Source organism: Ciona robusta, chromosome 3 (assembly GCF_009617815.1).
Source record: "Ciona robusta chromosome 3, ASM961781v2".
NCBI classification, from domain to species: domain Eukaryota; kingdom Metazoa; phylum Chordata; class Ascidiacea; order Phlebobranchia; family Cionidae; genus Ciona; species Ciona robusta.
This window is the reverse complement of record NC_143237.1, coordinates 1510211-1526529: the sequence shown is the minus strand read 5'-3', so window position 1 is coordinate 1526529 and position 16319 is coordinate 1510211. Positions and strand designations below refer to the sequence as shown.

The 16319-nt window shown below is 37.1% G+C and overlaps 2 protein-coding genes across 3 annotated transcripts; both read right to left on the bottom strand.

Annotated features, from left to right (window-relative positions):
• Positions 1–763: 763 nt before the first annotated feature.
• Positions 764–9857, bottom strand: LOC149737519 (uncharacterized). Of its 2 annotated transcripts, none has more exons than XM_089873633.1 (15): positions 8807–9857; positions 8047–8201; positions 7274–7900; positions 6762–6907; positions 6286–6416; positions 5698–5885; positions 5272–5484; positions 4850–5000; positions 4397–4491; positions 3661–3790; positions 3203–3283; positions 2680–2905; positions 2372–2475; positions 1944–2066; positions 764–1544 (listed from the first exon to the last, which is right to left on the bottom strand). In XM_089873633.1, exons 1-15 carry the CDS (start codon positions 9284–9286, stop codon positions 1098–1100), a joined length of 3297 nt encoding a protein of 1098 aa, XP_089729759.1. In that variant the 5' UTR covers positions 9287–9857; the 3' UTR covers positions 764–1097. The 2 variants fall into 2 exon arrangements, with proteins under 2 accessions (XP_089729759.1, XP_089729760.1); XM_089873634.1 differs by having other exon boundaries at positions 6762–6823.
• Positions 9858–9992: 135 nt separating this feature from the next.
• Positions 9993–15342, bottom strand: LOC149737518 (uncharacterized). Its single transcript, XM_089873653.1, has 2 exons — positions 12078–15342; positions 9993–11568 (listed from the first exon to the last, which is right to left on the bottom strand). The coding sequence occupies exons 1-2, from the start codon at positions 12307–12309 to the stop codon at positions 10622–10624; spliced, it is 1179 nt and encodes a 392-aa protein (XP_089729779.1). The 5' UTR covers positions 12310–15342; the 3' UTR covers positions 9993–10621.
• Positions 15343–16319: the final 977 nt, after the last annotated feature.

The following is a 16319-nucleotide window of genomic DNA, read 5'->3' as shown; positions in this document are numbered from 1 at the left end:
CGATGGGGTAAGTTGGGACATATCTTCATTCTATTTCCTCGTCCCATTTAGTAGTAAACAAAGAAAATTAAAAAAATTATAAACTGTATCCACCCCACTTCCACAAACCGTTGTTGAATTAAAACATGATCAGAATATGTTTGATTATTATCCGCCAATGTATCCCATGTTTTCCTACCCTACTATATGACACATTTTTTCTTGAATTGGTCTTGTCGAAGCAAGTGAGATGACACATTTAAGGACAGAAAAAGTAAGATATATGTACATAGAACAAATAGGCAGGGGCTAATATGTCCTGAAGTAAGGATAAAATCAGTAAGAAATATCGTTTAAAGATTATATATATCAAAAGTTTACCAGGCAAAGAAACTAGCAAAGCGCATTAATTTTGGTGAGTTAATTACACAGATTGAACTTTGGTGAGTAGATTGAGGTTTAATCCATGTTATGTTCAGTTTTTCTAACCCAGGTTTTGTCCATGTGCTGTTCATGTTTATTTTTCTTTTTTTTCATGTTTTGTTATTTTATTGGTAACTTTTTATCATATTTCATATTTTGTTCATGTTTTTTTTTTTTTATTTCGTTTATGTTTTGTAGCAAGTTTTTTCCACATTTTTATCCATTTTTTCCATTTTTTTTAAAAAAATTTGTACATGTTTTCATTTTTTTACGCTCGCCAAGATATTTTTATGAACTGCTGGTACCTACACAGAGATCTTATAGTTAACAAAATTTCATCATAATAAAAAAAACAAGAATGCTGTGTGTTGTGTATAGCGTATTTACAATTCATCCCATTTGGCACTACGGTCCACGTAATATAGTCAATATTGTTAAAATCTAAGGAATGTATAGTAGGGTGGGAGAACACAGGACACTTACATAGCACAAAACATCCGAATATCCTGATGGTGTTTCAAACAATTTACAACGGTCTCTGGGAGTCGTAAGAATGCGATTTTATAATTCTTTGAGAAAGGTTACTTTTTACCCCCACCCTACTTAATAGAAAATTGAAAATTTAACTATTTTAATAAAAAAGTAAAGTCATGTGCGGTTGGAATAATTTGTGAAACAAGCGACCAGCTTAATTATTAACATGTCTTAGCCTTGAGCAATTTCTGTCGTTTTTCAATCATGTTTTGCTTCAGTATGGACGATGACGTATCCGTCTTTATTGGTTGTCTCTTTGAATTCAATTCCTGCATTCGACGCTCAATTTTCGTCGAGTTTTCGTTCGCTTTCGTGAATGAAACTTCTCTACTTATCCCTGGCGTCCCACATTCCCCTCTATCTTCAAACTTATACACCCTCTTCGGGATGACTCCATTTGTCTTTTCAGAGGAACGAGACGGCGAACTCCGGACTTCGGACGAAGGCTCTTCTTCCCCAGGGATGGAGATCGAAACCACTTTCTTTGGTTTATTCGTACGTAAAAGTTCAGCTTCTTTCTCAGACCCCCGATCCTTCTTCCTCCTCTCCATAAACTTTTCCTTAAGAGCGGATGGAGTGCTTCTGATGACGATAGCGGACTTTCTCTCCTGCAAAAATATAAAATTGAAACTTAATTTTCCCTCACTTCGTGAAGCTTCATGTGATGAAAAAACCAACTCTGGTCCAAGTCCCTAACGGGGCTCATAGTAAGACCCCTCCCAAGCAAAGTAGACTGTTGTCTCGTGAAGTGTTGCAAACATATCATTACATGCCCATAGTATTTTATAGTAGGGTCTAGAACATGGGACACCTTTTCATTCTATTTTCTAGGCACATTTGGTGGTAAACAAAGCACATTCAGAAATATAAAACCGTATCCTCACGACTCCCATAGACCGTTGTTAATTGTTTAAAACACGATCAGCATATTTGGATATTATGTGTTAAATGTATCCAATCTTTCTCCGCAACACTTTATTTTAGATAAAACATCCAACTTCACTTACCCTCCTTCCCCGTTCAACGCGGTAAAATTCCTCCTTCGCTCTTATACGTTCCTCATACATCCACACACTGCGATATTCTTCACAAAATTCGTGGATGGATTTAAGCATAACTGCGCATGATTCCTACAATAGATATAAAAACTTTCTTTAATTTGATAACTATGGTGATACGATGGTAAGCATGTCTGCCTCTAGCCCGGAGGTTACAGATAATGTGTTTGTGTATGAAACAGAACATCTGTGTTAAAACGACTATCGTCGCCCGGCATATAAGGATAAATAAGTTACACACGTAGTAACTTGCAAGAAGACATGAGGTGTATGAAAACAGTATTATAACAATTGTTGTTTCCCCGCCACGCGAGGGTAAGTAGGTTACACTTATTCTTATCAGTTGTTAAATACCTAACTTCCAGACTACACATTACCATTTCCTGTGTTGCAGATACGGGCACGAAATATTTATGGAATTTTTCGGCAACAGTCACAGTTGCTTGGTAAAACTTTGCTTGTTCTCGCATTTTCTCAGTAGCTGTGAAAATATATGTTAAGATATTTTAATAAATAATAAGTTAATAAGACCTTCTACAACGAAATCAATTTTATTTAATACCTGAACTCCGCTGTTTTAAATCTTAAATACCGAGATCAAAACAATGGGCAAAAAAAGAGAGAATTTATTTAACAGCAAAAACAACAACCATAAACACGCTATGAAAGTTTACGAAATGTTCACCTTGTTCTAAAAATGCTTCCAGTTTATCTTTAAACACAGAAAGTTCTTCTTCGGTTGTGCTTTCTTTCTCGATCGATGGCAGAAGACGGTTCTTGCATTCCTCCAACGTGACGGCGGTTTCTTCTAAAATATCAGCCAGATCTGGGAGCGATGACGTAGTAGCTCTTGTGAGCGTCATCTGATCAGGGGTACCAATGGGATCCTCACATCGAGGGGTAAGAAGAACCTTATAAAAAACACATTTATATATAGTGGGTTAGGGGAAAGACACCTGTTCTTTTTATTTTCCACATTTGGTAGCAAACAAAAAAATTCAAATAAATACAAAACTGTATCCTCACGACCCCCAAAGACCGTTGTTTATTGTTTAAAACACGGTCAGGGTATTTGGATATTATGTGCTAAAAGTTTCCCATCTTCCCCAACCTACTATAACATGCTGGAAGTGTTATTCTACTTTATTGTGCTTCAAACATAAACAGCTCGTTTATTTGTCTGCCAGTTATTATTATATTATTATTACCGAATCTTCTAGTTTGCCCTCCAGTTTCAATTGTTCTCTTACAATTTTCACAACGTATTGTAGCAACGTCATTCCACCATCCTGTAAAAAATGATGCTCATAAATAAATGAGTCAAACTTACTTATATTCGGATAACGAGCAACATTACAACGTAGGTATAAATTGTTTCATATACCTATGGTGCCTGTCTACAGGGTTACTCATATGTCATTTTGTAGGTGAATATTTTTTTTTAGTGTTTTTTTTTAGACGAACCATTAAAATTTGGACAATTTGGGCAGCACATTAAGGACCATTGGGTTACAGCAATTGTCGTTAAGTGCCTTGCGCACCCCTTCCCCCCAAAATGGTAGCAGCGAAAAGCCTAGAACTAATAACCTTTGGGTTGGAGACATCTGTGATAACCATCATCTCACGAACATGCAACACCCAGTATATAATAAGTTGTAATGCACACCTGTGACTTGACGTCCTTTAGCTTCGGAAGTATTTCAAGATGGTAACCATCAGCGTTCCCTCTTTGCGTTCCTCGGTTCATTTTGTTTCCCAACATTAATATTATTTCAAACGTCTTTTTTAAGGTGTCGCTGTAGAAGATCAATTATGCTGATTAAACTATACCTCGGTAACTGTTTAAAATACAAGCAAATAAAACTATATAGTAGACTGGTCCATTTGATATGGTAGTAACAAAAAATATTTACAGAGTTATATGACTGCACGACTCTAAAAGAGTGTTGTTAAAATTGCGTTGGGAAATATGGGATATTATTATAGTAGGGTGGGGGAAGTTGGGACAAATTTTAACCCTATTTTCTCGTCCAATGTGGTAGTAAACAAGGAACTTTCAAAGAATTATAAAACTATATGCTCAAGATTCCCATAGACCGTTGTTAACTGTTAAAAACACAATCAGGATATTCGGATATTATGCGCCGAAGGTGTCCCATCTTCCCCCATCCTACTATATATAGCAAAGGTATTTATCTTACTCCACAGCAGTGCTATATGCATAAAAGTAGGCAGTTTCGCAACATTTTCGGCTTTATACGAACCAATGCCCAAATATAATACAAGACGGCAAATTAATTTTTCTACAACCCCTAAAAGCCATGCAAGAAAAACACTTTATAATATAATATATCTCTTTTTTATCCCCTTACTTTCCAAACACCGGTAACATAAATACTCACCTTTGCATGATTTGTGAACACGCATCATGCCAAGCTGTCAGCTGCTCGTGGACGTCGACCATACGATCGGGGAATCTCTTGGCAAATATCCAGCACTGGAGAACGAAAGCATCAAGTACTTCATGTAATAAGGTAAACAAATTGAAAAATTATAAAAACGTTTAAAAAATTATAAAAATTATTTCTCCAAAAAACATTGAAAAATTATAAAACCTGACTCTCGCGATTTTCAAGACTGCTCTTATTTGTTTTAAACGCGACCAGGATATTTGTTGGATATTAGGTGTTAAAAGTGTCTCATCTTCCCCCTCCCTACTACGCTATTACAATTTTTCGTAATGAGAACCCACAACTTGTCAGAGAAATTCTAACGCAAGGCGAAATTGGAAATAAGATGACGAAAGCGTATTTCAGATCAGCCTGGCAATTGAATACAAAATATATTTAGGTTACCTGCAGCCTTTCATTTAAGCTAGGAATCATAGCCAACATCATTACGAACTGTTCGGGTTTATCTAAGATGGCGTTGGGTCGTCTTTTCAAAGCATCAGCAATGTCGTCTAATTCTTCTGGTGAAGGTCTTACGTCGTATAAGGCTTGGAGTCTGTGGGAATATAGGAATAAGCATTAAAAAGTGAGTTATGAAGTTCAACTTGAAAAAATATAGCCTGTAACCCAGGCGTAAGTTTCGTAAACTAGCCGTTGCTGATGTGTTATCAGTAGGAGAGAAAACTTTGATGCAAAAAAGCAATAAATCCAAGTTGTTGGCCATACAATAAAATAAAAGAAAAAATCCGCCAAAAATAATCTTCCACAAAGTTACATATGCGTGGTAGCACTCATTCATTCGTCGCTACATATCTATTTTAACTCACGCATCGGCATCCAGCTTAGTGTCGTCCATCGTCACAATTGCGTCATGAATCTCTTCGATTGGAAGTCGCACAGAGTTCGCTCTGATGCCAACCTGGCGTGATCGTTCCATGGCAAGAACTTTCAATGTTCGGTTTTTATCATCGGATCTCGAAGTGTCGCCTCCTTTCGATCTGCTGGAGTGCTGAGGCGAAGGCAGCGGCTTTTGGAACAACCTTGTGGGAAATGAATCGTCATAAAGATACGTAAACTAATTGTTCCTATACCTTTGGTTGGCGTTTTATTTTAAACAAACAAGAATAAAAAAGTGATAAATTGGTTAGATCTCTAAAATAACATAATTTGACAAGAAATAAAGTTAAAAAATAACAAACATGTTTTTAACAGATACAGGGTATTTTCCCGAAATTTCTATTAATCTTTCCTACTTTTCAAATTCGTCTTCATCGAACATAATATCTCCCTCGACTTCTTTCCAGAACAATTTAGTTTTCACTTCGTGGTTTTCCTGGCAAGTGATCTTATTCCAGAACAACGATTTCATGTTCGAGCCTTCGTCAAACTTGGTGGGTAGGGGGGACATAGGGGGCATGGGTGAAGGGGGTGGGGGGCTTAACTGGGTGAAAGCATGGAATGTAAATGAGATTTATCTTTATGTTTTATACACATCGTGTCCGTTTACAAGTTAGCCCGTATATGTAACTTAGTTATTCTTGCGTGGCAAGGCATATAATACAGATGATGCTGTTCTGTATCGTAAAGCTCGAGCACGCTATGGAGTTATCGCATACGTAACTTTTTAACTATTTTAATGATGCTGACAATTTAAACAACTCAAAAGTAACCACTATGTTAAGTGCCTTTTCTAAAAATAACATAGGTCTACAATGGTAGCAGCTTTGAGCCTCGAACCCATACCTTCTGGACTAAAGAATTAATCAGGCGCGCTTTGTGCCAGCACGGTGGTGCACTAGATTAGAATCACGAAACTTTGATTCTTAAAATATTCAGCTTACCGGGATGTAATCATTCTCGTATAACTTATCGTCGTTGATGAGTGAATTCGATGAAAAAAGTGAAACGCCAGTGCTTTCCTGGGTTAGGTCGGTCAGGTTGCGGTGATCTTGCCCGTTTACCAACGATGTTTCTATAGAATTATAAATGGATAAAAAATGAATGTAACTTATTTATTCTCGCGTAGCGGGAAAATGTTATGACTTATCACCCGGATGTTCTGTTTCACATACCTCGTGTTCCCTTATGAGTTGCATGTAACTTTGTAAAAATATTTCTATTTTTATGTATCACTGACAATTTAGACAAACCATTAGCCACCACTAAGTTAAAGCAATTGGCATTAAGCGGAATACGTATTCTATGGGTGTGGTAACCCCTTTTTCACTTGCCGGCAAAACTAAACTGCTTGCCACGATTTGCGATTTATTATCAGAAGAAAAACTGTTACATTAAATATTGTATAGAATAATAATACCTTCAAGAATATATACTCTATCGTCGATAAATCGAGTCCGTTTCTTTGTTCTTTCAGCAGATCTGTGTTCGATAAATGAGTCGTTATTGTAGGAGTCCAATTGCTTCTCAAATCTTTGCATTGGTTCATTGCCCGGTGAGGTTTTACTTTAAAAATATTGACCTTGCATTTCAACGAATATACAAGACGGCAACATACATTTGAATATGGTAAGTAGTGTGGAGTAAGATGGGCACCGTTAGCACATAATATCTAAAATATATCCGAATCGTGTTTTGAAAATTAACAACGCTCTTTTACAAGCGTAAATATTCGGCTCTACAATTCTGTCCTCTTTGTTTATCCTTAGTTTATATTTTAACGACTCGTTTTGTTGTGAATTCCCTTCTCGTTAGTGTTTTGATAAAATTTAATCTCCGCTGCTGTTTTCGTGGAAATAAATAAAATTTATGTTTTGTAATGTTGTTATCTGACTATTATAGTAATGTGTTATAAAATCTTTTTTAACTTACTCTTTTGCATTTTCTGGCGTCCCATTGTACAACATAGACGCATTAAGGATGCTTTTCTCGGAGGTTTGTGTTGCTGTTGTATTGGACGGTGATGAGTCAGCTTCTTTTACATCGAAGTGTTTAGCATTGTTGGTTGGGTTGTTCATATTCGGCCGCGGGACATGGGGCGTGGTTCGCACTTGCGATTTTTGTGAAGAGTCTTGGGTTAATTGTTCGTCACAAATCTTATTCTTCTCAATATTAGACCTCCCTTTTGCTACTGGAGGTACTTCGTTCGCCACACCTGGTCCAGGTGAATGCGCCACAGCAGTTGGATTAGTGGCGTTCTTGAACCGCTGAGGGCCAACGCTCCCACTCTTCGTTGTGGAACTATTTACCTGACTCTCCTTGGAATAGCTTAAACTCTGCTTAGTAGAACCTAAGTGGACTCCCTTTAAATTCTTGTGATCCACGTAATTACTGTCGTCATATTTTGGTGACGTTTTCTTCGCGGCCGCAACGCGTTTTCGAGGACTTTCCATGCAGTGTGTTTGTTCTTCGTGTTTGTTTTCATTTTTACTTTTACTAGATGGCGTCTTAATTTCTTCTGTTGTTACTTCTGTTATAACAGGTGTCTTCAGACAAGACCTAAAAAACAGATATTTCAACACGTTTATCCAGACTGATACATTTTTAATCCGACAACAATAAAACAGCACTCTTGTAAATAATTTATACTTAAATGTCGTTTTACAACCGGGTTTTGACGCAAACACACGAAAGCGTCTCTTTACCTTTGTCGTTCCTCGTTTTCCGTCACGTAGCTAAGACTTTTCATCACTTTCCCGCCAAAAAACGAATCCTCGGTGGCGGCTGTTAATGTTTTGGTTGACGTCAACACATCCGTCATGTAGTTTGACTCGTTACGAGGCGAAGCTCTGATTCTTGCCTAAAATTAGATTTTGTTATGCGGACAGTTTTGGTGTTTTACAAGACATCCGCACGCACCCCCGAATCGTGACGCACTTATACCAGATTTGCTTACCGATAACTAATGCGCAAACCTTCAATCCGAGTAACGTCCCAACTCTATTAGCTATTTACAATACGTTAATTGACGATTTGACGTCATATGCACTTATACTTAAGTATCAGAAAAAAACGACATGCACAAAATTGAGTTTTGATTGTAAGCTATACGCACAATTAATGTACCTCACCTTACTATATACCTGGTATTTCATACCAACAACCCAGAAGAGCCTCGTTTAATTTACACTATAAGTGTTATACAAAAACGAACTGTTCTGAGATATAATATTAAAGTTATAACAAATACAGTAGGGTTGGGTAGGATGGTACATTTTAAGCACATAATATCCAAATATCCTGATCGTGTGTTAAACGATTAACAATGGTATGTGAGTCGTGAGTATACGGTTTCTTTGAATTTTCTTTTTTTTTACTACCAAATGTGACAAGAAAACTGAATAAATAGGTGTCTAATCTCCCCCACCCACTATATACGAGTGTTATATAAACATATAAGTTCACCTGAATTTCTGCTCCTTGACAATTTTCAGTTTCGATACAGATTTTTAAAACCGCTTTACCGCCATCTGCTCCACCGGCATCTTTCATGCGACGACGTTGGGGAACTTTTGGTGCCTGATGTTGTACGCCTTCCACCATCGACTTATTCTTTGCTTGATTCACAACTCTTGCCACATCAGTCCATCGATAAACATGAACCGAATCTTCGAACTGCCTCCCGTTTGTCAAACTTTCAATATGTCCCAAGTCGAGCAGTTTTTGAGCGTACCTCGCTGCTCTATGGCGGGATCCTTCAAATTTTCCATAATAGACCAATAAGCGGTCGATTAAAACCTTCCCTTTGAAAACATCCCTTGCTTCCCCATCAGACAAAATATCTGCATGTGGGGAAATAATCAACGAATCATCCGTCGATTCTTTAGGAAAGTGAGGACTCCCTTTATCCTTTAGTTCAGCTTTGCTTTTAGTGGGACTCGACATTTTCTCTATAAACGTGACTTTACATTTTCAACTCGCTTTACTTTAGCATTGGTAGAACCTATTAATTAACAATAAATAAAACAACGATATGGGATATATATAACTGCTTACTAAATTATTACCGATTTCATCACGTAATAACATATCATATGCAACTAAACGATAACCGGTTTATAAACCTATACCCCAACTGTTTCTCGCCCTTGCTACTTCATTTATGAATACACAATCTAAAGTAAGAAACTCCCATACGTTTCATAAGCTAAACAAACATCTAAAATGTCGATAGCTCTCTACTTGAAAGCTCAAACATCTGAAGCGTCGTTCAAAAGTAGCCAATTGTTCACAATCCAATCAACTATCTTCAACTGCCTTTTCTCTATTTACACGCGAACGGAAAGAATTAAAGCGCCGCAACTGCGACGGGCATGAAGTCAGCGCGCTTGCTTACTACAAAACTTAAGAAAACCAGATAAACGTACAAAATGCGTTACATAATTCTGTATACCATGATTGCATTGAAACAAACGTTATAGACAACTATACTGTAGTAGTTCTTCTGGAGTCCCAGTTTGTTGTGTGTTCACATTGATACCTTACTCATTAGCAGTTGAATTCTTTAGTCCCTTGTTAACTATAGCGAGTTAACAATGATAAGTAATTGATATCTTAGCGTCCCTGTCGCTATGTAGGGAACATATGGAACTCTGGTGTAACATTTAATGAAACAATAAACACTCTACGCCGTTATAGTAAACCACGTATATGTTCCAGCTTTATTTAGCGGGATAAATTCACTTTATAGTTATTAAACTAGCGTTAATTGTGTGAATATAAGATGAATAACGTTATCGCTCATAATGTCCCACATTTCCCAATATTGTTTTTAACAATTACCAAGGCTCTTTTAGAGTCGTAAGGGAGGACATATAGTTCTAAAAATATCCTTTGCTTACTACCAGATATAATTAGAAAAGAGATTAAAAACATCCGCCATATTACCCCAATCAACTATATACATGAAACTTTTAAAACAGCATGGCAACAATATAAAAGCAAGGCAGTGCAGAAGTATGTTTAGATTTACAACTACGCAGTTAATGTTTCACTCTTAAAGATATGTCGCATAAAGTATGGTGGGGGAAGACGGGCAACTTTAGCACCGACCGTGTTTTAAACAATTCTATGGGAGTCGTCGGGTTGCAGTTTTATAATTCTTTGAACATTCTTTGTTCACTTCCAAATGAGGCGAAAATAGAATGAAAAGTGTCCCATCTTACCCCACGTTACTGAGTAAGTCGAGTGTCCAAAAAATAAAAGTTCTGATATCAACAATTACTCTGGTACTGCGGATGTCACTTCTTGGTTTGAATGATTTCTTAACGGTGACGTAAGCATCATGGGAAAAGCTAGAAACGAGCAAATTACAGACAGAAGGTTAAACATTACGTTGATATCATAGGCCGTGGTTGACCAGCGCCTTGGGCCGCTCGTGTTTAGAATGTAAGTAGAAAATACGAGCCACCATATATCAGATACGATAGATAGAACACTGAATATAATTGTCCGCAACATTATTCGCATTATCTTGCGCTGTAGCTTCAGTGAATAGGGTCGGTTGGACTGCTTGGCGTGACGGGATACCCGTCTTTCAGAAACCTTTTTTTTAGGGGATGAACTCGAAACTGGAGCATCTGTGGTTGAAGTAACATCGCATTGTCCATCTACTGTTACAATACTTCGTTCTTTATTCTGATCATCCACGTTTTCATTCCGATCTTTTGGTGATCCGCTCCAGGCGGATGCCTCCTGCATCTTCCGATGTCGCATTAACGGGTAGACGAATAGCGCGATCAGTACTAACTGGCTTAGCACCAGTAGCGCAACAGACACAGCCCATCCTATAGTTTCCACTATGTTAAAGCTAGGTTTGTATGTACAACCACGCGCAGATGATGGGTAAGATACTGGTGTCAATGTAACGACGATCGCACCAAGTCCAGAGAAAAAGATGACGAGAAAACTGGAAGCACTGACGAAGCGGAGAAAACGATTATAGCTTACGTTCAACATTTTGTTGGCGTAGAATGTTCGCTGTCTCAGCCATAGAAAAAGGTAGACACATGCTGTAACAAGGCAGTACATAGCAAACGACATATCAGAGATAATCTCACACTCGTAATCCTTGCCTTCGCCGATTCCCAAATGAAATGTCGCAAAACTTGTGACGTAACGTAAAATCGTCATAACAGCACACAGAACGACCGACGAGTATATCACACCTGAAAAATACAGATCCAAAAATATAAATACAATATTTGTAAAGGCAGAAATCACAGTTTAGTTTAATCTTCTGTGTAATCTAAATTTAGAACATAGATGTGACAACGCGTTCAGTTGTCATATGATTGATCATTAATGTATTTATATTATACCTTACGTCATTTGTTGTATCTTTGCGTGCACGTTGTGTTTTTTATTTGCGGATCGAGAACAAATATAGCACATGTATGGTAAATATGATCATAAACAATTAGCTACAAATATATACGTGGTAACTCGCTGGCAGCACAAGTTGTTGTGCAACAGAACACTCGTGTTATAACGATTGAACTTGTCTCAACATGCGAGGATAAATAAATTACATTTATTCAATTACCCATAAAGTTACGTAAGTGGTAACTCGTAAGCGGGTAAGGAAGGAACAGAACATCGGTATTTTATCGACTGTAGTTGTCCCCACACACAAGAAATTGTAATAAATAAATTACATTTATTCATCCATGTATACCTGCGCTTAGTTGTTGTGATTTTCTTTTAGCAGTAGTACACCATTTATCAGTCTTTATTCCATAATGTGTCACTGAGAAAGTAATCCAAAGAGCAAGCAGAATAAGCAAAGCATTAATTATAGTGGGTACGATCCAATCTACGTCGGTATAACTGAACTCTTTTGGATTCCCGAACGTCGAGTTCGCTGCTGATACATTCGAAATAACCAATGTTGTTTTTGAACTTGCCATGGTGTCTGTTGATGATTTTGCCGGCTGATGGCTAGTTATACAAGAGTGTATATGATTCCTATCAAATATACTTTCAAAACATTTTTAAAACCTTTGGCTGAAAAAATATGGGTAAAATAAAAATGACAAACAAATAGTAGAATGGGTAAGTAGTGAAACCTTTAGCACAAAGCATCCAAATATCCGGAACGTGTTTTAAACCATAACAACGGTCTATGGAAGTCGTGAGGATAAGGTTTTATAAATCTTCGAATGTTCTTTGTTTCCTACCAATGGGTGGGGAAAAATAGAATGAAAAGGTGTGCCATCACCCCCCCACCCTACTATACATAAATAAAAGATGCGATGATTAATACACAGCTCGAAAAGTATAAAACAAAAAATATATAAACAAGTATGTATTAATAAAACATAACACGATAAAAAACAACTGGAATAAACAAAAGCAATAAATTAATTTAAATAATCTCCACCTGCGTATATAAATATATAATATTGTGGGGTAAGGTGGGACACCTTTAGCACATAATATTCACTTATCCTAATCGTGTTTTAAACAAAGATAAATTTTTCATGCGACTTTTTATATTTACTACCAAATGGGACGAGAAAACAGAATGAAAATGTGGCCCATTTTCCCACACCCTACATAAGAAACACGTTATGCCAAAGCCTTCTTGGCGATCAAAGGTGCGAACCACTTTAATCGTAATCTTACTTGCTTTGCAGTTTTAATATCGCTGGTCTTCTTCCCTGCGTTTTAGTAATCTAATACACATACAGCTAGCTGGTGCGGCTCCAGGTCCAACAACCAACATACGATTTCCACTTAAATTGACATCATTACACCAAGACAGATTCGGCTCCACCTGCACTCGTCTGATGATTTATACTTCATGCATGCTTACCAAACATTAATGATTCATTCACCATATATGCCGCTAACTCTTGCTGACCGTTTGCGACTGCCGGCACAGAGTCTGCGATACGTTTATTAAAACGAAACGAGAGTGTTCTTGTGTTTTGGGTCTAATTTAGGAAACACGACTTGCTTTATTTTAACGCGAAAAAAAAAAAACGCTACGCGCTAGCAAACAAATAGTTCCCTGTAGCTAGATGTCAATATTCTGGTTTCTTACACACACATATATATAAATATAATATATTTGGGCATTGGAGACATGGGATTACAATATAGCCTCGGGGCTTAACTTTTAAGGTTAAATGTGACTGTGACCAGAAGTATAAAATACGGCATTATAAGAAATTTGTATTCATAAAGTATAACAATTCTGTTTGCAATTTAATTAAAGAATAAATATTTCATGCACCGCCTGCTGATTAAAACTGTATTGCACAAATATTACTGTCTTTAAAAACGTTATCGGTTCGTTATCTGTTCTGTAATCAAGAAATAGGTTTTTTGTCCAACTGCAATCCTAAGACCTATTGCCCATTGTCGTTCTTATTCATGGCTCGCTCTAAACGTAAGTGGAAGTAACTACGTTGAACCAACTTTTCACGATATCTTATATTACAGCTTACTAACTAACGACCGTATAAGCCAAATAACCCGTGCCTCTCAAAGGCCACCACAATGTAAACACATGACAATCTATCTGTATCAACGAATCGATTAATATTTCCTAGTCATCAGCATTGTAAGTATACAAAAAGCTGAGTATCTGTTTAACGCTGTTCAGTCTTTTATTTGGACTCTACTTCTTCTACCTTTTACGTACATATAACATTACATTGTCTGCAAGCCTGCAATTCGACGTCGTTTCGGTCCGAAGAGGCTTATTATTTATTCAATGTGTGTAGTATGCAGACATAAGGTAAACCCGTTTGTAAACCACGAACTATCTACACGTATAAATATCGTTTCGCAGAATATAGTCGCCGGTGGATATATCTTCGCACGATAAAAGTTATGCAACAGTGTTTGCGATAAAAGAAGCGCCTCTTTTTCTGCGTAAAACCAATTTTTCTGCTTATAGGCCAAACAGATATAACCTAATTTGAATTCACCAAAATAAACACTCTATAAGTAATAAACCACCCTTATCGAATCAATTTTCCTGGATTGACGAGCACATCTTTGGCAATCTATACCCAAAACAGCACCTGCGTTTACTTTCATACAATATAACACGTCTCCAAATATAAAACGTGTAGTTAGAAGGCGCTATTGTTGCGAGATAAGGGAACGGTAAGGAACCTGGCAATCATCCTATCTTCTCACCTTCAATGAAAAGTTCTTCGGCCACTATATAGCACACTCGTTATTATAAGGACATTGATAACGATGTTCATTGGAATAAGTACAACCGATTGCGACAGAGAAACCACAAATAAACACTTTCTGATGGAACTTTTCCTTCACCTGTATTTAGCTACGTTTGAAATAAGGCCTAAGTTTTCTTTAACTTGTAATTGTGGCTTAAACTTTTGACTGTAAGAATATCACGATAATACCTTTGCATCACTCACGCTAATTAATTATTTGATAAGACATTTCCTGTCTCGACATTATAACATATACCCAACATTTTGTATGACGTTTTTCCGATTTTAACTCAAACAGTTTTACATCACGTATTACCGTTGCAGAGGGGCTGTAGTTTAGCGCTTTCTTAAAACTGGAAGGGGTTACTTAAGTTTTTTCTTAAAACTGGAAGGGGTTAAGGTTTTCTTCGTTTTCTTAAACCTGGAAGGGGTTAAGGCGCGATGTCACCACCACTGTGGGTACCTCGGCAAAACACACATATAGAGGTAATTGCTGCACACGAATTTCAAAGGACTTCCGTTGCCCGAGCACGATAGGACGCCCAGACACGTCAACAACACACGCCAAATATAATAGGTTGTCGTAAGATGGGACATGTATGTATTTTATTTACTCGTCTCATTCAGTTGTAAACAAATATACTGATAATTTTATGAAACCTTATCCTCACGACTTCCATAAAGCGTTGTTAAAAACAATTAGGATGTTTTGATATTATGTGCTAAAGTTGTCTCATCTTACCCCACAGTATACTAAACTACATAGACAGTTTGGATTATACTGTAAAATACATTGAGTCTTGTACCCTCTACTTCCCTTATACGTCATGCGGCGTCTTGCAATCAAGTCAAAATCAAAGTAAAATCACTCTCTAATTATAGTTGTTGATACACAATACCCGCTTCAACCAAACTTGCTTACAAAGTTCCCATGTGCCCAAGCGACCATTGTTTTATGAGGTCACGGAAGTCACTGCTTCCCCTTTCCCATACAATTTGTTGTACGTTCATATGCAACGTATTTTGTTTGTTAAGCGGTGCATTTCAAACCTATTGTACTCTAATAATACGTTTCTTCCTTATAAAGTTGGAATCACCACAAACCTATTTTTGCACTATTTTGTTTTAATTAAACAGGCGACGACTGGATCATAGTAATCTATAAATACAACTTTTTGTGATACAATCATGCAACAATCCGGGTAACGCCATATTGAAACATGGTGCTCATTCTTCTTTATCCAACAATTTGAACTCTATTTTACAATTATTGCATTGGGTAACTGTTGTGCTTTTACTGATGCGTAACGATTAAACAAAACGCCGTTTGGCCTTGTAAATGAATGAATGTAACTTGCTTTATCCTCGGGTGGTGGGAAAACGGCAGTCATCTTCACACGGATGTTCTGTTTCATACATTAGTAACTCCTATGGATCGGAGCAATGGCTGTTATGTGTCTTGTAAGTTATGGTATAAATGTCTTGAAGCCTTTCGTTGAAAACGATTCGGGAACAATAACGTTTACACGTTGAAATTTTGATTTTAGATTTTAAGCAGAAATGAATTTATTATGTTAAATGTGGTTTAGAATAAGAAAATAGAAACATACTCTCAAGAGTCCGGTGTAACAAGGGATTCGGGTGTTTATTTCACCATCAAGAATTATCGGGACAGCATGATACATACATACTAACGTTTTTTTTAAGGTAGTGTCGATGTA

What these genes read in the sequence shown, in the direction of transcription:
- LOC149737518 (XM_089873653.1), bottom strand. Translation starts at nt 12,309, where the DNA reads ATGGCAAGTTCAAAAACAACATTGGTTATTTCGAATGTATCAGCAGCG. An exon ending in ATCACAACAACTAAGCGCAG is followed by an intron (nt 11,569 to 12,077) that starts GTATACATGGAT and finishes TGTATTTTTCAG; the next exon opens with GTGTGATATACTCGTCGGTC.
- LOC149737519 (XM_089873633.1), bottom strand. Translation starts at nt 9,286, where the DNA reads ATGTCGAGTCCCACTAAAAGCAAAGCTGAACTAAAGGATAAAGGGAGT. An exon ending in TAGAGTATATATTCTTGAAG is followed by an intron (nt 6,417 to 6,761) that starts GTATTATTATTC and finishes ATAATTCTATAG; the next exon opens with AAACATCGTTGGTAAACGGG. An exon ending in GCGTTGAACGGGGAAGGAGG is followed by an intron (nt 1,545 to 1,943) that starts GTAAGTGAAGTT and finishes ATATTTTTGCAG; the next exon opens with GAGAGAAAGTCCGCTATCGT.